Raw genomic sequence first — 24,344 nt, forward strand, 5'->3', positions numbered from 1 at the left:
GTTTTTGTCTGGTTACCCTCCCACGAAATACCTTGAGCAGTTTTTCTCCATTTACAGGCTCGGTATAGTGCATGTAGTTGTGATTCTATAGACAGTGCTCATACTCCAGATCAGGGAACAAAAATCCACTTAGATGGAATTCTGAAATTCTTGATTTGGTGAATTTAAGCATGGTGATGGGATATTCCCCCCGCCAAATCCTTAGCTTACCAAAAAGAAGAAGAAAAGCAAAAGTTAGTAGCAGACATTTAAGTGCAGCGCACCATTAAAATGTTATCATCAAGTCAATTTGCGAGGTTAACCTCACCAGCCTCGGTGCCGTCAAAAGTGTTTCAAAAAGGCTCGCTGTTAGACATGGACTGCAGCTGTTCAAGAAGGCAGTTCACCACCACTGTCTCAAGGGCAGTTAGGGATGGGCAATAAATGCTGGCCCAGCCAGTGATGCCCACATCCCTAAAAGGATTTTAAAAAGCTCTGTTGGAGGCGCCATTTTCCTCCCTGTGATGGATTTCAGTCCTTGTCTCTGATAGCAAGGTGCTACCAGCTGTAAAAACACAAGCTTTCTTCCTCCTTCACTTTTGTCAGGTGGTTTTAGCCTTACCCTTTGCAGTTTTGTTTGTGCTTTCACCTCCCTTAATTCATTCACCTTGGTGTAAAGGGCACAATTTCAAAATCTGTGGACGAAAGGAAAATTGGAAGTATGCTGAACGGTGAGAAGGATAATGAGAAACTTCAGGAGGGCATCGACAAGCTAGTGGGCAAATGGCGGATGAAATTTAATGCAAAGATGTGTGAAGTGGTTCATTTTGGTCAGAAGAATGCAGCGACAATATAAAATAAAGGGTGCAATTCAAAAGGGTGTGCAGGAGCAGAGGCACCTGGTGTATATGTACATACATCATTGAATGTGGCAGGACAGGTTGAGAGCACAGTTAATAAAGCATACCGCTTTAGTAATTATAAAACACTGTTTCAACCTCAGCTGGAGTATTGCGTCCCGTTCTGGGCACTACATTTTTAGGAAGGATGTAAAGGCATTAGAGGGGGTGCAGAAAAGGTTCACCAGAATGGTTCCAGGGATTGAAGAACTTCAGTTACTTAGAAAGATTGAAGAAGTTGGGCCTTGGAGAAGGCAAGGGTGAGAGGAGATTTGGTAGAGGTATTCATTATCATGAAAGGACTGGACAAAGTGGATAGGGAGAAACTGTTCCCATCGGTGGAAGGATCGAGAATAAGGGGACATAGATTTAAGGTAATTGGCAAAAGAAGCAATGGCGATATGAGGAAAAACTTTTTCACACAGCGAGTGGTTAGGATCTGGAATGCACTGCCTGAGAGTGTGCTGGAGGCATATTCCGTTGAAGCTTTCAGAAGGGAATTGGATCATCATCTGAAAAGGGAAAATTTACAGAGATACCAGGAAAGGGCAGGTGAGTGGCACGAGGTGAATAGCTTCTTCAGAGAGCCAGTACAGGCACGATGGGCCGAATGCTGTGCAGTGCTATAACCATTGTATGGCTCTTTAAGGGCATTTCATTGATATCTAGGTGTGTCTTGATCAGAATCACAAACATTTGCATCTTCTGAACAATTGGCCACCTCTTGTATGTCCAGTTGTCCTGCCTTCTGTTGTTGCTGAATTTTCGGCTCGAATACAAATGGGTCGTTTCTGCGCAAAGGGCTCAGTTACCGGCCCTCCTGTAATACAAACAGGGAATCAGTGCGCTGAAGTGTCTGCACGATGGCTGCAGGCTTGGCACTGAACTCTCAAGTCAAGTCGTCAAAAACGTTCCTCGCCTGAGGACCTGGATGAAACAATTGGTGATGAGTAAGTCTAGTATCACTGGGCTTGGCTGGCAAGAACATCGAGTTGTCTAACATGACACAAATAGCTTCTATATGGCTTTTCACGGTGCCGAAGACTAAGATAGATGGAGAGGAATTTTGCGACCTGCTCGACAACCAAATCTTGACCATCCCCTTTATTGGGGATGTGGATCTTCTGCTGTCTGAAGCAGGCGGGTGCTTAGTACACCAGGGAACGGTTACTGACCAGCCAGGATCGCCAATGAAACCCGGAAATTGGACTGCAATTGATCCCCGAAACCTCGAGACGCTGATGCCGCAAAGGATGGTGTGGCTCCGACTGGGAACACAAAAACAAAACTGTGGGAGGCTGACCAGTCACTTGTGTTGGTGGACATTATGGTTGCACACACTGGAGCATCGCCAAGTCTTGGCTGTAGCAAGTTGCACCTCAATTGGCTGGATTTAGTCAAATGGGCTGTGTCCTTTTGGGAATAGAGAGCTCTGTTTATTAGCCAAGATAAACATTACTCAGAGTATTCCTCAGTGCTTTGACCCGCAGACTCTTAAACGTACACCTTTGTCAGGTACCCAGTTTAACTTTAAAAAGTTGACATTTTTGGCCAATAGTGTCTTAAACCAGCTGCAGTTACACTTGAAAGCGAGGCCGAATATCACTGCCACTCAGATTGATCTCGTGCCGAACCTTAAACCTAGGCCCATGTGGCACCGATTTCTCAGTGAGGGTGGACAACGACCCTGGAGTGTCTGAACCAGCAAAGAGTAAATTCTCACCTCATCTATTAGAATTGAATCTCGATCCAAATCTCAAAAGTGAAAGGTTGCATATGCCCGCCAATTTCTTCGAACTGACTCCCATAAATAGTGTCTCTTTAACTTTGTGCTTTGATGTTTTACAAATGTCCCTTCTTGTGAATTTCAAAAAGATGCCTCGACCACCCAATTAGGGGGCTTTTCCAATGAAACCTATTGGGGGGGGGGGGGGGGTAAGGCGAGATCAGCGCGAGTTTGAACAGTAAAATGAAAAGGTTTATTTATGCTCAGGAGCTTGCCTTGTATTATGTGAAAGGCCGGCGTGAGGATTAGACCTGCATCAATGAACACATAGCGGCTCGGAGGCGCTCATCCCGGTTTCTGATTTCTCTCGCTTCCACAGCAGCTTTACTCAATGTGGAAATGCAGGGGGGGAAAAAAGCGCCATGCAGCTGAAATGCGTGATGAGTGGGATGGAGCGTTTTGAGTCTGTTCCCCTCGCCTCGCTGTTGACGAGCTTCAATCACGCAGCCTGTACGTCTCCGGCTGCGGGCGCGCTTCATGTTCACCATCCGAGCGAGAGGAATGGGGGCGGGCACGTACTGAACAACGTGATTATTATCCAGCTCCGCTAGCAGCTACTCCCGACTCCGCCTGGACCCTTCCTTCTCAGCCAGCACCCACCACCCCCCCCACCTCAGCCTCCTCCAAAACCCTCTCACCTCAGCGGCTTCACGGAAGGGACCAGGATTAGACCGAGGGGCTGCGGGCGGGAATGGTACAGCTGCCTGGTCGGGTGCCTCTCTCTCCCTCTGCCTCTCTCGGTGACCACCCTCTTCGACCCCGGAGCCGGCGGCGTCTCTACACATCCTGAACTTCTCGTCTCAGTGATTTGGTGTGTGTGTGTGTGTGTGTGTGTGAAACCTGGCGGATCCAGCTGTGTGTGTGTGTGTGTGTGTGTGGATGTAGGGGTAGGGGTGGGGTGGGGGGGGGTAGGAGGTTTCTACTTGGACGGCAATAACACCCAGTGAAAATGTTACAGCCTGAATCATAAATGTGTTGCCGCTTGTCGCTGCTGAAACCTGGAGGAGAGAGCAGCTTGCCCGGAGCGGATGCACCGCCCGCTTCCTCGCTGGGTATGTTGGCGGCGGGCGGAATGTGCAGAATGGATGTGGCCGAGCTGCGATGTTAATTGATCTCCAGGGACCGCCGTGAGTTACTTTTAAAGCACCTCAGACCCGGCAAAGCCCTTGCTTTCTGGACGGACAGCACAGCTCCCTTTTCCCAGGGATTTGCTATTAGCTCTGCCCCGCTCTCTCTCTCTCTCCCCCCCCCCCCCGCCCCCCTCCATCCCACCCCCGCTCCCAGAGCCTTGAGAAAGCCGGCGCTCATCGCTTTCGACTCCATCTCTTCGGACAAGCAGCACAATCCCATCTCGTGTGGCCTCTCCTGTTCCTCGCCCTCTGGCCACCAGGTGACAGAGGGGCTCTCCGTTTCTCGGAGCCGGGCTTGCTCAGACTCAGCCGAAGGACACATCGCGAAAACGGCGCTCCCAAGCTGGATATGTTAACACTAACGTGAAGATGGATTTTGCTTATCTACTCTTGGGGCTGCTAACAGTTGTACTCGAAGGCGTTTCTGGCCAGGGAGTGTACGGTAAGTTTGTAATGAAAACGATTTTCTTTAATGATCAGCGTGAAAATGTCCTTTTTTTTTGACTCGGCGGGATATATCTTGAAACACTTGCAGCAATTTTAACACTGCATTCTGCAAAACAAAATTGTGTGTGTGTGTGTGTGTGGCTTGGGACCAGCTGGGTGAATACTGTGATAGTGTTTCTAATGTACACCATGTACAATTCCATTGACGTATTGATTTTCACTGCATTGTTCCATTGTGGTAAATGCAAATACGGATCTTCAATGGGAATATATTGAAAAGGCGGCGCTTAATCGCCGATATATTAACTGCTGGGTACAATAAAGCGCCGTAAAAGCGAGCAGAGCAGGTCTCTACATTAACTGCTCTCCATCAATGGACTATGCATTTGGCCAGTGCTGTGCATGGGAACTCGAATGCTCTGGAGTAGAGGCATATTCGAGCAGTGTATGTGATGTGCACATCCTTTCTGTAGGAATACGTTTGAAATATCTATAGTTTGTCACGTGACACTGTAATCCCTCCCTAAAGCGAGTCTTGAAACTTGCGGGCGTATTTTTAGTTCAGTGAATCATATATTACAAACCGAGCCGAGATCAATTCTGCCCTCACTAAATACGCGGTACCATCCTACAGTGCAAGGTAGTTTTTTTCTGGATGATCTTCGGGTTTTGTGCCAGATTTCCAAAGTGTGAGACTGTGAAAATGACACCGAACTAAATCGCCCTGTGTGAGCAACGAGACGTTCTAATCTCCAAATTTCTTGGAAAGCAGGCGGGATAATGAAAGGGGAGGGGGGTGGGTTGGTGGTGGTGAGGTTACACGCCAGTACTTAGCCCGCCTCTACGCCCCCACCCATCCCCACCCCCGTACTTACTCCAAGAACTGCCTGTCACCACATCCCCCCCACCCCCCCCATGTGGATTGGGAGCAGACATGACTGTTGCCATTTATGCAAATTAAACTGACAGTTTTGCTAATGGTTTTGAAACGAAAATTGCCCCACTCGCACCAAAGGTCCTCAAAATGCTAACTGAAGAGGCCTTGATACATTGAGTGGGTCTGTGGAAATAACTGGGTTCGTTAAAAGCGACTGGCCAGCAAATAATTCTCAAAGATAGTTATTTAATCGCTAGGCTCAGTGAATCGAAACGATAGGTTCGCCAAAGTGGTTTCAGCCCTGTGTGGAATTGAGCGATCCTCCCCCACCACCACCACCACCAACCACCGCCCCCCCCCCCCCCCCAAACTGAGATGTGAGATGGAGGGTGTTGCGCTGACTAATCTGGTCCACCTTCATGTATGTACACTATATCATGTTTAAACCCATACTGAGGGGTTGGCGCGACGGTGCTGTAATGGACGTGATCAGCGAGGCTCCACTGAGTAAACACAACCTTGTATTTCGAAAGCAAAGAGTTAAAAGTAGGTGTCTCGTTGGGCAGAACTGCGGGAACTCACGCCAGCAGTTGGCACACATCGGATTCTGCAGCCGGCATGTTAACTACTGTCGCGGCACCTGTAGTGAATAAGCAGATTAATGTCGGGTAATTGGTTACAATATAGATGGTTGCAGAGGTCCCATTGTGAAGCGATCGATGGGCTCGGTATTTCGAGCTGACTGGACCATTAGTCCTTTTTTTTAAATTCCCCCCGCCGAGCTCAATCCCTTGTCAAAAACTGTTGTGATCCTCTGCTAACAACAATCTGCCCGCGGAGACTGTGGGTTGTGGATTTTAACACAGAGCCTCACAGGTTCGGACCAATCACAAACTGCTGGCACGCGTGAGTTGAGCAGCGAGATGTCAGTAGTTATGTTAATTTCACTAGTGAAACTGACATGTCTGTCCCCTGGTGACCAATCAATATTGAAGGATTATAGGGAAATCAAATCTGTTAAGAAACATTGTGGAACAGTGTAAATCTCGGTTCCCGTCGTAAAATTAATCCCCTTCCCCAACCAACCCCCACCCCGCGCCACCCCCCCCCCCCCCCCCACACAATGTTAGCAGCCAAACAAATTGTATTGTAATTGAAAAGAATTCTTAAAACGATGAATAAAGAACTAATTAATTGAGTCTTGCACGTTTACTGTAGACCCCTGGCTTTGTACCCGTTAGAAATACCCGGATCGGGAGTCGTGACAACAGATATTTGTAAAAAGAGATCAAAGACAGGTACTCAGAGCAAAAGACTTCAGATGTTGGCACATGTACGTATTTTGTTACAGGCAGAAATGACGTTGACTCCTGTCAGGGCCAATGACTTCTCCACCTAGACCTTAGATCAAATATATTTAAAGGGAAAGGCAGGAAGATCAGTCATTTAAAATGATATTTCACATGAGCAAAGTTATTAGCAAAATCATCAGACGTCTGTAAACAGATTCATTGAGTTACTAATCGTGTCTGCCCTAATAAAAAGAGCCAAAACAGAATTTTAAAATATAAATCACATCACTCGGGTTGTTACAGCGGATGATAACTCATCGACTGGAATCTTCCTGTGCTTTTATAGGAACTAACTTTGCCCACAAATAACTTCTTCCTGGTAGGAGAACCCTAAAATTAGCCACTTACTACACCCCTGGGAAGATCTGATGGGCCAGGCCAGTTGGAGGCCATTAGATATATTCAACTAAAGTAAGTAGTGGATTCAAGTTTAGTGACTGTACTCTTTGAATCAGGGCTCTGCAATCATTTCATTTCTGGATATGTGTCCCAGAGGTGCCTTTCTATCCCTTCTTGAGTTCTCTGCCCAAAGGTGGGTCTGACCCACAGAGCCACGATCTCCACCACGGGGAGAGCAAGAAAGCAGGTCCCACATCCACCCCAGCTGGTATTGGGATTGTGCTGTTGACACCAATATGATCCACACTGGCCATCCAGCCAACTGGCACTCCAAGAAGTCCAAACTTCTGTGGCAACATTCACTTTTCCATGCTTGTTGCAGTCTGGAGCAATGGAACGTGGTGGTCGAGGCTCCAATTTCTTCCCATCACATGGCTGACCAGGAATTTCTTCTACTCTTACCACCTACCATTGGATTTACAAGTTGATGCTCAATCTGTTTGGCTGCATTGTAAATGTACCTTCCTTGGCCATCAAGTCCTGGAGTGGGACTTGAACCTGGAACAATTGGCTCAAAGGCAGGGAGGCAACCCATTGTACCAACAGGACCTCCTCCTAAACCACTAAAAGGACTCTTATTTTTCATTACTTTCTACATTACAGCCAAATCTCAGATCAGTTTGTGTTGTAGAAGTAGGAATCTAATGAACAGGATCAAACTTCTAATCTTATTTTGGATTAAATACAGAGAGAGATAGATAGATAGAGAGAGAGAGAGACATTCATTCCATCCATTAAATTCAACCCTACTGCTGTAACCCATATAGGGCATTCTATTTTTAGGTAGCAGCTGGAGTGGAGGTATTTAAGATAGTTAATTGTATGGAAAAGATGAATATGATGAATTAACATAAAATTGCAAAAGTAGGACAAAGGCCAGAAGTTCAAACTAGCAAAAGCCAAATATAAATTTTAGCACTTCAGGAAGTTCTCTTGTGAGAAGAGTGAGCAAACCTAGAGTTAACTTCCTGAGAGAGCAGCGATGATAAAAACTTCAACGTTATTTCTGAGCCAATTAACTGCTGTAATAGGAGGATTTCAAGGTCTTGGTGGATTGCCATGAATTTTATAGAATAACCATCCACAACATGGAATCATGCCAGTCCATGCTGGTGTTTATGTTCTGCATGAGCCTCCCCCTACCCTTCTTCAGCTAACCCCATCAGCATGTCCTTCTAGTCCTTTATTGCTTATAGCCTAACATTAAATTCATCTATGCTATCTGGCTCACCTATGGGTAGTGTGTTTCACATTGCCATGAATACCTTTTATCTGGAGCATTCTTGTGATAAAACTGCACCTTTTTAAAGAGATGGTTTTAAATAGGAAAATCCAGGCGGTTGTAGCTACTTATAAAATACTGAGGTCAGAGAGCTGTTGTAAATGTTTGTAAGTTTCAGGAACCAGGTCAATGACTGGCATTCTTAAAAAATAAAAATGATTATTTTGCATCTGTAACAAATGTGACATCTAATGTGTGATGAACATGTGCTGGACACAAGGGCATGGAATTGGCGGATAGCATTGAAGTGATGACACTCACCGTTGACCTCAAAGAATGCTGCCCACTAAGATCTAGCAATCTCTGTGGTGTGAATTTTACATTTCCCAATACTAGTTTAAATCTATCATAATGTCAAGGGATCTCTAGGCATGGGTAAGCAGCCAATTAAATTAAAATATTCTTACAGACAACAAACCAGAAATAAAATGCACTGATAGAGCTTTCATTTTTAAATCAATTTTACAGAGAGTGAAATAAATGATTGCAACATAGCCATGGGAATATGATAGAAGCTAAAATATTATAAATAAACTTTTTAATGAAAGCATCTTTTAAAGTTTTCAAGGTCAGAAAGGTTTTGCAGCAGTAATTATGAACTTAGTACACTATTAAAAATCCTCCTCATTTAACAATGTGTAACTTTTTCAAGGATTTTTAATGCTAAGCAAGAGTATAAAAGGGCAAGTTCTCATCAGTTCAGTGATATCAAATTGATTGTAGTCTTCAGTGACTTCAACAACGCAGCTATGGGAAAGTGAAGAATCACTGACAGTAACTTCTGTATTTCCATGTTTAACTGCGCATGTGCAGATTCCAGAAGTTGTTGTCAATCTTAGAGGAGTAATGATGATGAACACCAGCAGTTTTGCCATCATTACTACCACAAAATCCAGGCCAAGATATGCAATCATCTTCATAGTTCTGTATTGTTTCTTTTGCAAAAGTCATTTGCTGACCTGATTTATCTGTTTGTTATTCAGTACCACAAAAGGGGAAATTCAATTAATTGAACATTTTACTGTTCCTCCATTAGATTTAGATACAAATACTATTGAGGCACCAGTGTAATTCCTTGTAAATGCCACTAACAACAGAAGGTTATGGAAATTTCAGTGTAGAAAGAGACCACTTGACTCACTGTGCTTGTGCTCATGATAATTCCAAACTGAGGCCAACTACTCCAGCTCCTCAATTTTCATGACTGGACTTTACATTATAAAAGAACAGCAAAACTCACATTTACAAAGAGAGCTTTCTTCACAATCTCTGGCTGTACCAAGCACTTTACCGCTACGCGAGTAAGTTTGAAATGTCTCTATTTTAATATAGAAAATGCAGTAGACAATTTGCTAGTAAACAGCAATGTGATAATGGCCAAATAATCTGTTTTAGTGATGTTAGTTGAGAAATAAATATCAGCCAAGACTCCCCTGCTCTTTTGTGAAATAATGTCCATAGGAGGGGGAAGGTGGGATTTGGTTTTTAATGTATCTTCCAAAAAGCAGCACCACTGACAATATAGCACTTCATCATAATTGTCCATGCCCAATTGCCCTTGTTTCAGGGGCATTCAAGAGTGAACCACAAATTATGTATGTAGGCCAGACCAGCAGACATTAGTGAACCAGATGGTTTTTTTTTTAAATGACATTATGCTTTAAATTCCAGATTTTTTTATTGACTTCAAATTCCACCATCTGCTGCAGCAGGATTTGAAGTTGAGCCCCCAGAGCCTTACCCTGAGTCTTTGGATTACTAGTCCAGCAACAATACCACTACACCATCACCTGTCAGTTGTAACCTTTTATTCTTGAAATTTATATGGAGAGTTTAAGAAAAATCAAAAACTAATGAATTGCCATTATTGATTTATTTCCCCTTTAACTGATTTACTACTGATAATGTACAATTACCTAAAATAATTGACTCAGCAAGGCTCCTTTGACAGCACCTTCCTAACCCATGAACTCTACCATCAAGAAGGACAAGGGTAGCAGACACATGGGAACACCACCACCTGTAAGTTCCCTTCCAAGTTATTTCCAATCCTGATTTGGAAATATATCACCTTTCCTTCACTGCCACTGGGTCAAAATCCTGGTACTTCCTCCCTAACAGCACCATGAGTGTACCTACACCACATGGACTGCAGCGGTTCAGGAAGGCAGCTCACTACCATCTTCTCAAGGGCAACTAGGGATGAGCAATAAATGCTGGCCTAGCCAGTGATGCCCACATCCTGTGAATGAATTTTAAAAAGTCATAGAATGATACAGCACAGAAGGAGGCCATTCATTCTATCATACCTATGCTGGCTGTTTGGTACAACTATTTATTTAATTCCATTACCCTGTATATATTTTCCCTTCAAGTATTACTTCAATTCTCTTTTGAATATTATTGAATAAACTTCCAATGCCCTTTCAGACAGTGCATTCCAGATCACAGCATCTCACTGTGTAAAACTTAAGAAAAAGTTTCCTCATGTTGATTCTGATTTGTTTTGCCAGTCATCTTAAATCTGTGTCGTCTGGTCCCTTTTACCACTAGAAACAATTTCTCTTGATTTACTCTATCAAAATAATAAATGATTTTGAACCCCTCTATCAAATGTCTCTGCTCCAAGAACAATCCCAATTTCTTCAGTCTCTGCACATATCTGAAATCTTTCATCCCTGGTACCATTTGTGTAAATCTCCTTTAACACTTGCTAAGACTTCATATCCTTCCTAAGTTGTAATGCACAGAATTGAACATAATACTTCAGCTGAGACCTAACCAGAATTTTATGATTGTTTAGTATAACTTTATACTCTGTGCCTTTATTAATAAAGCAAATATGCTTTTTCAAGTCTTTTTACAATATCCTACCACATTTAAAGATTTATGTACATACACACCCAGGACTCTCTCTTCCTGCAGCACTTATAAAATTGTACCATTTCATTCATACTCTTTGCTTTGCCTACCAAAATGTATTATTTCACACTTCTCTGCATTAAATGTCATCTCCCACATATCTGCCCATTTTACCAGTCTATGTCCTCCTTATTATTTACTACATTTCCAAATCATCATCTTAAATCTTTGAAAAATGCCCCTTTTGTAAATCCAGGACTTTAACATATATCAAAAAGAGCAGTGAGCTTAACACTGTTGCCTGGGGAAAACTAATGTATACTTCCTTCCAGTCTGAAAACCAAAAGTTCACCAGAACTTTTTGCTTTTTGTCCCTTAGCCAATTTCATATCCAGGCTGCCACTATGGCAATTTTATATTCAAATCTTGTTTTCACCCTGACTGCATTTTATGTTGTCCTACCTGCAATTGTTATTGAGGTAATGGTATGCAAACACTTTGAGCAATCAGTAGAATACAGACACTGTAAACACACTCTTGCAGTTATTCTGGCATCTGTGTGGATCGCATACTCAACAAATGAGTTCCAAATTGTACTTCTAATTGATATAGAGTGTTGGCAGTTAAACACATACTATTCAGGTTTTGAATGCCTCTTCTAAGCTATGGTTGAAAACTGCTATTATGTATCACCATAATCTCTTGTTCACCCCTTTTGTGTAAATGTTCGATGATGTATTTATTCTATTTGCCTTATATGTGTGGGATACATGAAGAGGCATGGCACATTGCAGTGAAGTGAATTGATGTTCCGATTGGTGGAACCACTTATCAATAGTATTTGTTCTGTGTCATGCTACGCTCAGGGGAATGGTTGCAATGCATTTTCATGTTCATCATGCCAGATGGAAGGAGATTGTGTTCACTGCTGTCTGCCTGTTAGGGACTCAAACCCATATTTGTTAGTCACTTAGTTACTATTTGGTTACTAGCCTGATGAGGAATGATAACTTATGGTAGACATGGCAATTATAGGAATGCAAGAAACAAATAAACATAGGGCCAGAAGTAAGCTATTTAGTCCATCGAGCATGCTCTGTGGTGAAAATACCTCATGACTGAGGTAACTTCAATACCATCTCCTTGCCTTCCTTCCATTCTCTTGATGCTCTTCCCCAACAAGGATCAATTGATCACAATCTTGAAAATTCCAATTGTCCTAATATTTGCAGCCTTTTGTTTACAAAATGACTTCCAATTTCTATTACTTTTTGCAAAATATTCTTCCTGATTTCACTCCTACATGGCTTAGTTTTAATTTTAAGACCCTGTACTCTTGTCTGGATCTTCCTGTTAATAGTTGCTCTCTATATTGGGCCCGTATCTCAGGAAGGATGTTCTGGCCCTGGAGAGGGTCCAGAGGAGGTTCACAAGAACAATCCCAGGAATGAAAGGCTTAACATATGATGTACGTTTGAGGACTCTGGGTCCATACTCAATGGAGTTTAGAAGATTGAGAGGGGATCTGATTGAAACTTACAGATTACTGAAAGGCCTGGATAGAGTGGACGTGGGGAAGCTGTTTCCATTAGTAGGAGAGACCAGGATCTGAGCGCACAGCCTCAGAGTAAAGGGAAGACCTTTTAGAACAGAGAGGAGGAGAAACTTCTTTAGCCAGAGAGTGGTGAATCTATGGAATTCATTGCCACAGAAGGCTGTGGAGGCCAGGTCATTGACTGTATTTAAGACTGAGCTGGATAGGTTCTTGATTGGTAAGGGGATCAAAGGTTACGGGGAGAAGGCGGGAGAATGGGGTTGAGAAACTTATCAGCCATTTTTGAATGGTGGAGCAGACTCGATGGACTGAATGGCCTAATTTCTGCTCCTATGTCTTATGGTCTGTAGATTCTGTGGAATCCTTTTTATAATTATAAATATTTCAATTAGAGCACACCTCAACCTTCTAAACTCAAAAGGAATAGAAGCCAAGTTTATGCAACCTATCCTTGAAAATTGACTCTTTTAAACCCTAGTATCATTATGTTACACCACTTAAAAAGCCAATATATCTTTTCTGAAGTGCAAACCTGAACATTGTGTTCCAGGTGTAGTCTGATCAAGTTTGTATACAACTGAGGCATCACTTCCTCATTTTTATATTCCAATCCACAAAAGCCAATATACTACTTAACACTTTTGATTACTTTTGTACTCACACACTAGCTTTTAGTCATTTGTGTACATGGACACCTAAATTCCATTGATCCTCCACAGCTATCATCTCATCAATGAGCAAAGATACTGATTTTTGTCTTTCTCAGATCCAAAGTGGATAACCTCACATCCTGGCATTGAACTCCATCTGCCACAGTTTTGCACTCCCACTATGTTCCTTCATAACTTCAAGGTCCTAACTACACAACTTATTCTGCCCTTAACTGTCATTTATAACTATGGGTATACAACTCTCTATTCCTTCATCCAAGTCATTGATATATTAGGTGAAAATATGAAGCGCAGTACAGGCCACAGGAGCACATCACTTTCCACATTATGTTGGTCAGAGAAAGAATCCTATATCCCTATTTTTTAACTTCTTTATCATTATTTTCTGTGCCTACCAACCAATGTGTATCACAAGGTAACCTCCAAAGTTGTTTTTGCTAATAGTCTCTTACTTGCAATCTTATCAAGTGCCTTCTTGAAGTCCATGGAGGTAACATCAATAGATACTCATACAGAAGCAAAATACTACAGATGTCCTGCAGAGGTCATCAGCCCATATCTGTTAAAATAGGAATGAGCAGATTCATGGCAGATTGCGTTCCTGATTTTCAGATTTTTGTATTTTAACCACTGACACAACCCCAACCCACCCATTTTTTGGAGTTAAGATTCAGACCCGATGGGCTGGGAAGAATCCATGGACCTTTAAAAATATTGGGTGGGATCTGGATCCAATAACTCAAACTCCGAAGGGCCATTTGAACTTAGGTCTGTGTTCAAACAGACCACATTTTTGGCTGTTGCAAGTGTCACAAACTGGTGGAGTAGGTCAAAATGCTCTTGAAGGGCAGATATAGTCTGTAAAACTGTCATGATCACATTCAATTTTAAATCCCCCACTCTTTAAACTTAGAAAATAAATTGCAGCTGACAGTGAGAGTTAAAAAAAAAACATCTGCTGGACTGTTTTGATTGGCAGGGCATCTGGTGCAGGTTAGAAGATAAATTAGCACCTGGTTGTGCAGTTTCAATAGAGTTGTTTGTTGACATTTCCCCAAGGGCTAGTATAATGTCATTATGAATATTTGGCTGAATTTCAAAAGCTACAATTAACTCAGCAGAGATTTCTTAGTTCACAGTTCAACTGACAGATTAAAGATGCTATTAAGCAAATAGTTCACTTTCATGTGGGATATGAATAGAAGTTCGTTTGAGACTTTATAACAGGCTGGAGATTTAAAAGCTTCAAATAGATGTCATGAATGGGAATTGTTTTCACTAGTAAGGGTATAGGTGTGAGAGCTGCCCATGGTAGATACTGAATTCCTGGCTATGAAGGTCATACAGGGTCATGAGTGTGGGTGAGGGGCATGAATTGGCATTGTGTTGGCATGGAGGATATGATTATTGTGTTTCAGTTTCCTCACTTATTCCTTTTAATACTCTAGGGTGGAAACCATAAATCCCGGAGATTTATCTATTGTTATGGATTGGGAGAGAGGCAAACTGAACTTCTTTATTTTTCTTTCCATCTGTCCATAAGCAGATGTGTTTTAATTTTTGAAATAGGCTGTGTAATGTTTCCCCAAACCCTATGTTTGTGAAGTCGAATTTAAAGTGACTTGCAGCAAACTCTCTTTAGGGTTAAATCAGAAGTATTGTTTATTCATATTTTCAAACCTGGGAGTTTTTTTGGGTTGTCGCAACTACATATACACACACAAGGATACAAGAGGCAGATAGGAAAGAAAATAGTTTATAAGTAGGAATAAGTTAAAACAAAAAGAAACTAAAGATATGAATATTAATTCATGTGAATTTGAGAGTCCAGTGAGGGTTCCTTCATGTAGGAGTTAAAGTTCAGGCAGGTTCAGCTAGCTGAAAGCAGGAGTTGCACAATTTCTTTAAAGTTGGTGATGACGCAGCTGGGTCACTATAGGTGATGGCAGGAATCATTCCAGAGAACCAGGCTTTGAGGAGGTTTAGGTATAAGGCAGGCTTTGTTGTTAGCCTGGATCTAGCTTTGGTGTTGACAGGTTGGATGTTTAACAGCAAACTACCCTGGGAGTCCAGGAATGTAACATTAAAATTTTCCAAAGGCCAAAGGAGCTTAGGTCATGTGGTGTTGCTCATTGACGAGTCAGTTTCAGCGTAACAAGTTTCTATGCCTTTGGTTAAAATCCATTGTTTACCTTAGGAGATAGATGGTGTTTATTAGCGCTTCCACAGGTATAATGAGTTTCAATGGCTTTCTCTTTGTGATACGTTCAGGCTAGGGAGACAGGCCATCTGCTGCTCCCTTGTTGCATTGACTGTAATGGGTCCACACAATGATAGGTGTGAAATTCCACAAGGATGAGGGTTGTGTTTTGTCCTGTAATTAATGTTGGAAGTTTCCAGAACTGTAGCCAACTTGCAAATGATGTGACCTATAGCAGCCATGTTTTTGAACCAGCAAAGTCAAATTTTCAATAAGCAAAAAGTAAGGTTTCATTTAAACAGTTTCTGATCTCTTTCATGTCTTATGGACATGGCGCTATCTTAAGTCCCACATATTTTTTCCACCTTTAACGTATATGAAATTCACTGTTCCTCCCCTTGATTATTTTTTCGGCTCCTTTTGTACTGCTGGTAGTGTATCCTCTTCATCCTCTGTGAAAATGGATACAAAATACTCACTTAACAAAGTAAATATTCCCTTAAATATGGTAGACTCATCTGCATCTGTCTTAATTGGGCCCTTGTTCCCCTTAGTTACTATCTTTGCCAATATGTATTTATAAAACCATTTTCTGTTAATGTTCATATCCCTTGGAAGACATTGTATTATTTTTTGTATATCATATTACTTCCTTTATATAAATTTGTTGCTTTTTATAGCTATCACAGTCTGCTGAATTTCCAGTTTTATCCTTGCATTTGTATAAACCTTTTCATTTAGCTTAATACTCTCTCTCATTTCATTTATTGACCATGGTTGTTTAACTAAATGAGTGGAACCTTTGCATTTTCAATGTATATACTGGTTTTGTATCATAGCAAACACTTAGTTAAATACTTTCTGCTATTGGTCTGTAGGTTTACCCGCTATCAGTTCAATCCAATGCACTGGATTATGGCTATTTTCTTTCTTATCATAAACATCTGCAGGTTGTCGCTGATGACTGGTAAACCTGCCATTGAGGGATGAGATTTTCTTCAATTGGCACCATGTAACCCTGCAGAAGTAATGCCTTTAGTAGGTAGATCAAGAAATGCCCTGTTCTGATAGGCTGTGAGAATTTAAGAAAGAACAAACTTGCATTTTGATAATACCTTTCATATCCTGAGTACATCTCAAAGTGCTTCATAGCCAACGAGCTACTTTTGAAGTGTAATCTGTCTTGTAAAATAGGCAAACACCATAGCCAATTTGCACAGAGCGAGGTCCCACAAATAGCAATGAGGTAAATGCCTAGAGAGGCTATTTAAGTGGTGTTAAGGATAAATATTTGCTAGAATACCAGGAGAAGGCCCCCGCTCTTTGAATATTTTCATAGGATCTTTTACTTCCAACTAAGAGGATAAACAGGTCCTTACTGTAATGATTCATTCAAAAGTTGCATTTCTACCAGTGCAGTGTCCACTGTGCAAATGTGTTAATACAAATTATGTGCACAAGGCTTGGGGTAGAGCTTAAACCAATAATCTATTGAATTTTGTGCTACCCAAGTACTGCCACTGAGCCACGGCTGACACCTAGTCAATCAATTCCATTACTGGGAGATTCTAGGCATTGGCTTTTTACAACCTGTTTTAAATTGATTATTCGTAGGTACCGTAGATGTCAACATATAAATTGACCTTCAAAGCCTTCAAATATCATTCCAAAAATGGGGGTTGACTTATACACCGAGTATAAAGTGTGAATTGCCAGTGTGACTAGTTGTCATTTTGAAATGTGAAAAGAAAACATTGGTAATTCATATTAAATTGGTGTGGCAAATTTTTGAATAAATTAATTATACAAAGATACCTTTAACCATAATGAAAGCATTTTAAAACCCATCAAATTAAATGTCTTCGGCATCCGATGCAAAGAGTTTCTTGAATTTATTCTAAGTCACTTTGACTATAGCATCATTGTAAAGATCCCACACTGGCTCGGATGTGGCATTTTTGGTTTCAGAATCATCCCTCCACAACAAATGACATCCCTTTCCATCCACTGAATTGGATATTCCACATTCTTTGAATGATCTGACGACAGTTTGTGCACTAATAGCATCCCACGGTTTGGTGATGAAACTGCACAAAATATCAAGTTGGGCAGTATGCATATTTCCACTGTTTGGCAAGGTTTTTTCTCCATCAAGCATCCACCTATATTCCATTTGGCAAAAACATGATCCTTTGAATGGCTTGTTGAGATACATCCAAAGGTTCAACTATAGATGTTAGATCCCCTAATATAAATCATTTGACTGTTATTTCTTCGCAGTTGCCTCTTGATCTCATTGGTTATATGGGATCTGAACATGTCGCACACTAATAAACTGCATTTTTTACGTAGGTCACTGGAATGCCTATTGCACTTATTATCATTTCATAACTTCACTCCATCCTCATCCACCCAACCATTGTCATTGGCGTGCACAAAAGCTCTTCCAAGGAACTTGATTTTCGGCATGTTTTTACATTTGAAAATTACCTTGGTTTTAATTTTGTTCTGTCAGCCATACAAACTAGTACCACCATGAAAATTGCCTTCTCATCTCCTGTGGATTTCACTAGATTTGTTTTTGAACCTTTCCATTCCACATTTCAATTGCTGGGTATATCAAAATTTATGGGCATTTTATCCATGTTGTCGCTGTGGCATAATGGGTACTTGTGCTTTTGCCACTGTCTGATGATGAATCTCTGGAAACTGGTCATTTTAGCATTGAGGTCATTGGCAGTCTCTGAGCGATCTTGGTCTTCTGCCACAACACTTGGCATTTTTGTTCCAAAAAGGGGCTACACCAACTAGCTGTTGTTCTGAAATCTTTGCTGCACTCAGGGTTTGATTTGGCCCACTTAAGTCTGTATATATGCATTGCATTTTTGGTGACAATGTAACCATTTTGGTTTTCTAGGACCAATTCCAATACATGCTTTTCAGATCAATGACTGGTCCCTGTTCTCATGGCGCATTTGGGCTGGGGCATCTTCTTGAGGGTGGATTCTTTCTTTGTCCACTCACGCACCAGTTTTATTTCACTAACATTGAATTCCTTCAGTGCATTACAGTTATTTGATGAGTTAGGAAATGTTACGACATTGAAACCAGCTCCATACTTCATTCGTTTTGTTAGAAGACTCATTTCTCTTTGCCATTCGCTGTGTGGGGTCTGCTGTGGGTGGGCATGTCTTAAGCTCCCTCACATCTTCACAGCCCAGCCCATATCACCTACTTGATTCCTTGTGCCTAGTTACAAGGTAAGTAAAGCATGCATTTGTGTAGCAAAATACTGAGGCTGACTACTAATGAAAGTATAGCATGTCATGGCTATAAAGAGGTGTCAACTTGTACACTGAGAATATGCAAGGACATGATTTTTGGTGCCAGAAGAATGGGGCTGTCTTACACACCAGGTCGACTTATATGCTGTGATCTATGGAGAGAGTGTGCTCTCTATGTTAGGTACTCTACTTGTGTGGATTTCTCAGTAGTTTAAATTGGAGCCTCCGGTCTGATGGGTTTCTGACTGACTCAGAAACAAAATCTGAGAATAATGCTCTGCTGGGAAATAAATGGGGTATAGTTGTTTATGATTGCCACAGAACTGAATGAGTTAGCATTTCAAAATGTGAATTGACCAACTATTGATTTGTTGCTTCCATTTATTTAGTTTATTTATGCCACATTAGTGCTGAAAACAAACATTAGTGGGTGCAATTAAAACAATATTCTCAAGTTAAAGCATATTTATTGTTCTGGTAACAAACTTGTATGTCATATTTGTATTTGTTTTTACATGGTTTCCTACAGTTCTTGCGTGCTACTGCATGTCAATTTATTATATTCAAAGCAGGGGTTGTATAGGAATATATTGCTTTAATGACTGGTGTCAGGCCTTCATTCTGTACTACTGAGAGAACAAGATGAGTTATTCTGGATGGATTAAAACCTAATGTGACTGACGGATTCTGCCAGCAATAAAAGTGAAATTTTGTTTAAATGAGTTAATGCACGAAAGGTTATGGCTATAAGTGTTCACTTTATTTGTCTCTGGTAAAGCAATCATGTAACTTCACTGCTCAAAGAAAGCTAGACCATGCAAAACAAAACACAAGGAATATTTTTACATACAGCACAAGATTTGAGATGGCTTTGTCACGAGTGATAAATAAGCAGCGTTGGCTTCAAGGATGTAGGTAAGGTAGAATGTGTATGTGTTACCATAGAAATGCTGGTTATTTCATGGTGATTGTGTTGCAAGATTTCTTTCACAACTGTGGAAAAGACAGCATGCAAATGGTGCAGATATATAATTATAATTTTTCAGGTAATTGGTGATGGACTCAAAGTTCTGAGGAGGGCTGTACTTAGATAATTCTAGGCTAGCTGTTGCTGGTATATTGTGCAAGAGTTAGATACTTTAATTTCTAAGACTCACTAGAAGATTCTGATTAATAAATAATAGAGATACCTTGGCATGTAATTGCTTCAGTGGTTTCTTTTATATTTTCGGGATATGAGCATTGCTAGCAAGGCCAGAATTTGTTGCCTATTCCCAGTAGCTTTCAAAGGTGGTGGTGGTGGACCCCCCCTCGAACCAGGTGTAGCCAATATGGTGAAGGTGATCTCAGTGTATTAGATAGGAGTTCCAGGATTTTGACCTAGTGACTATGAAGGAATGACCACATCCATGTTGGAATGATAGGTCTTGGAGGTGATGGTGTTCCCATGCATCTCTTGCCCATGTCCTTCTAGTTGTTGGAGGTCACAGGTTGGGAGGTGCTCTTGAAGAAGCATTGGCAAGCTGATGAAGTGCATCTTGTAAATAGGAGACACTATAGCCACAATGCACAAGTGGTGGAAAGAGAAAATCTTTAAGATGGGCTGCTGATCAAGAGGACTGCTTTATCTTTGGTGTTGAGCTTCTTATGTTTATTTTGTGCATTTGCACCTATTCAGGCAAGTGGAGAGTGTTCTCTTACATTCCTGACTTGTGCCTTGTGGGTGGTAGAGGCACTTAGGTGAGCCATGGGTCTTGCTTGCTGTAATATATATGGCATTTATGTGGAGAGTCCAGCTGTGCTTTCAGTCAACAGGAACCCCAGGATGTTGATGGTACCATAGATATTCCCATCAGACACCATTAACTGTTCCAGAGATAACCATATGCAAGTATTGTATATATCATCATGGATTCATGCAGACAATTGACATTATAATAAAAATAATGCTAGTTAATTATTATTTTCAGTATAAATGGAATAGGTGAAGGAGAATGGCAGAATAACGACTTACTCATGTTCTGTAGTAGTTGTGGGATAAACTTATTGCTGAATGTTTGCTTTCTGCATTCAATATGTATCCTTCTTGCCTTTCAAATATGACTTAAAATTCAGAGTTGAACATGCTTAACTGTTATTAATAGTCAACTTATGGCTTTGAACCATCGATCCTTTTGTTCCAGAATGCACATTCTATTAGAGTAATATCCATTTAAGAAGGCGGCATTTAACTAGGTAAAAGTAATATCTTATTTCTCAGTTTTGTTTAGCAGAACTCCATAATTTTTTTTATCTGCTTCGGATATTGAAGGAACATGATAGACCTCAGATGTCTGTATGAGAGGCTAAATGAACACTCATGATCATAACCATTCCTGTAATAATCCTTTTACATAAAGTAACATTCACTAGCAATTAACTTTTGAGAAACCTGAAACTATTATAGTGAGAAGCACTAAGATAAAAGCAAAAAATCTGCAGATGCTGGAAATCCAAAACAAAAACAAAAATACCTGGAAAAACTCAGCAGGTCTGACAGCATCTGTGAAGAGGAATACAGTTAACATTTTGTGTCCGTATGACTCTTCAACAGAACTAAGGAAAAAATAGAAAAGAGGTGAAATATAAGCTGGTTTGGCGGGGGTGGGGGGGCGGTGGGTGGGACAGGTAGAACTGGATAGAGGGCCAGTGATAGATGGTGATTGCCAAAAGATGTCATAGACAAAAGGACAAAGATGTGTTGACAGTGGTGATATTAGTTAAGAAATGTGCTAATGGTGACATTAAGGGTAGAAAGCAGGACGAGCAAGGTACAGGTAGCCCTAGTGGGGGTGGGGTGGGGGGAAGGGATCAAAATAGGCTATAAGGTAGAGATAAAACAATTGATGGAAATACATTTAAAAATAATGGAAATAGGCGGGAAAAGAAAAATATCTATAAATTATTAGAAAAAGGGGGATCGGAAAGGGGGTGGAGATGGAGGAGAGAGTTCATGATCTAAAGCTGTTGAACTTAATATTCAGTCCGGAAGGATATAAAGTACCTAGTCGGAAGATGAGGTGCTGTTCCTCCAGTTTGCGTTGAGCTTCACTGGAACATTGCAACAGGCCAAGGACGGACATGTGGGCATGAAAGGAAGGTGGAGTGTTGGAATGGCAAACGACAGGGAGGTCTGGGTCATGCTTGCAGACAGACCGAAGATGTTCCAATAATTTTTCCAATAATTTATGTATATTTTTCCTTTCCCACCTATTACCATTATTTTTAAATGTATTTCCATCCATTCTTTTATCTCTACCTTTTAGCTTATTTCAATCCCTTCCCCCCACTCCACCCCCACTAGGGCTATCTGTACCTTGCTCATCCTGCTTTCTACCCTTAATGTCACTATTAGCACATTTTTTAGCTAATATCACCACCGTCAACACCTCTTTGTCCTTTTGTCTATGACATCTTCTGGCAATCTCCACCAATCACTGGCCCTCTATCCAGCTTTACCTGTCCCACCCCCCTTAAACCAGTTTATATTTCACCTCTTTTCTATTTTTCCTTAGTTCTGTTGAAGAGTCATACGGACTCGAAACATTAATTGTATTCCTCTCCGCAGATGCTGTCAGACATTGTGAGAAGCATTTTGTTACAGAGGGTATGATGCTTTTTATGGTTTCTTTATTGGGCAAGTCGAAAAAATCAGTAAACAGCATATGTTCTTAGAAATGCTTGGACTCATCAAAGGAGTGAGGCAAAAATTTTTCTACATTGGCCCTTGTCATAGATATAAATAATAGGATGTGTTGGTTGGCCTTATCTTGGTCTCTTATGTTTTCTATTATTTCACAATATAAAATTTCATTATTATAGTTGTAGCGTATTGCAGTCACTCAAGTGAAAACTAGAACTGGATATTGTTGTAATAGACTATTACAGCTTCAGTTCCATTTTCTAATTTGTCCTGCATCAGTTCAATGACCAGACCACAGCAGTGGATGGCCAGAAAAATCTCCCAAATGCCTCATTTAGAAGAAGCTGATTGATGGATAAATTGATTTCAAACCTGACCTTACCAGTTATTTTGGAATAAACAACTTGCCATTAGTTTAGGGGGAAAGGCATCTGCAGAGACTATTCAGGCGTATTATCGCACTGACCAGATTGAAAGCAATGCATTGTACTCTTTGTGTTTATTGAGAGTATGATAATATACTTCATTCCTATCTTCTAAAAGAAAGGCTCATTCCTATCTTCTAAAAGAAAGCAAAGGTGCCTTATCTCAGTACTTTAAAGGGAAATAGCCAACTTTTGCTCAAGTCAATGAGCCATAGCCATAGTGAAATGATACATAAATACATGCATTGTTTATTATGCATAGCATGTTGCTACACATTGAGCTAAAAAAAATCATTGAAGCGGAATTAGCTCTACAGAATGCCTAGCTTGCGATGTAGCCGTCTCACTGTAAGAATAAGCTTGTTAGTCAGTGGTATTTCAACATTAAAATCCTTTTTAATTTTATTCATATCCTTTCTTTTAATCATGGGGGAGGCCCAGTTAAAAATACAGAAGAAAATATTTTAAAAGTGAAATGCTCTTGTTCCTCACCCAAGTTACCTTATCTCAATAAGTGTTGTGCCACTAGCTGGCAAGCTTGAATTGTGATGAGTAGCAGGCTGCAAAAAAAAAACACAATTTATGTAAATGCACAATGTATAATTTATGTATAATTTATGTAAATATTTTGTGGGGACAGTAGTATAACAATTATTTTACAGGACCAGTAATCCAGAGGCCTGGACTAATGATCTGGAGTTATGAGTTCAGTTTCCAGCCTAGCAGCTGAGCAATTGAAATTCAGTTAATTAATTAAATCTGGAATAAAAAGCCAATATTAGTATTGGGAGCAATGTATCTATCAGATAGTTGTTGAAAACCCATCTGATAATGAAAGGTGTCATCAACAGTGCTATCAAGCAGCACTTGCTTAGCAATAACTTGCTCACTGATGCCCAGTTTGGGTTCTGCCAGGACCACTCAGCTCCGGACCTCATTACAGCCTTAGCTCAAACATGGACAAAAGAGCTGAACTCCCGAGGTGAGGTGAGAGTGACTGCCCTTGACATCAAGGCAGCATTTGACCGAGTGTGACATCAAGAACCCCTCGCAAAACTGGAGTCATTGGGAATCAGGGGGAAAACTTTCCGCTGGTTGGAGTCACACCTAGCACAAAGGGAGATGGTTGTAGTTGTTGGAGGTCAGTCACCTTAGCTCCAGGACATCACTGCAGGAATACCTCAGGATAGTGTCCTCAGCCCAACCATCTTCAGCTGCTTCATCAATGACCTTCCTTCCATCATAAGGCAAGAAGTGGGGATGTTCACTGATGACTATACAATGTTCACCATTTGAGACTCCTCAGATACTGAAACAGTCCATGTCCAAATGCAGCAAGACCTGAACAATATCCAGGCTTGGGCTGACAAGTGGCAAGTAATATTCGCACTGCACAAGTGTCAGGCAATGACATCTCCAACAGAGGAGAATCCAACTATTGCCCCTTGATGTTCAATGGCATTACCACTACTGAATCCCCCACTATCAACATCCTGGGGGTTACCATTGACCAG

General features: G+C 41.1%; 1 protein-coding gene across 1 annotated transcript in view; it reads left to right on the forward strand.

Moving 5' to 3' along the window:
- Positions 1-4,121: 4,121 nt before the first annotated feature.
- mdga2a (MAM domain containing glycosylphosphatidylinositol anchor 2a) overlaps positions 4,122-24,344 on the forward strand; it is a 912,278-nt gene continuing 892,055 nt past the window's right edge. The window contains exon 1 of the mRNA XM_041214670.1: positions 4,122-4,236. Within this exon, the coding sequence (XP_041070604.1) occupies positions 4,164-4,236 (73 nt within the window). The 5' untranslated portion in view covers positions 4,122-4,163. The remainder of the gene's footprint in view (positions 4,237-24,344) is intronic.

The sequence above is a fragment of the Carcharodon carcharias genome, chromosome 20, assembly GCF_017639515.1.
Source record: "Carcharodon carcharias isolate sCarCar2 chromosome 20, sCarCar2.pri, whole genome shotgun sequence".
Taxonomy (NCBI): Eukaryota; Metazoa; Chordata; class Chondrichthyes; order Lamniformes; family Lamnidae; genus Carcharodon; species Carcharodon carcharias.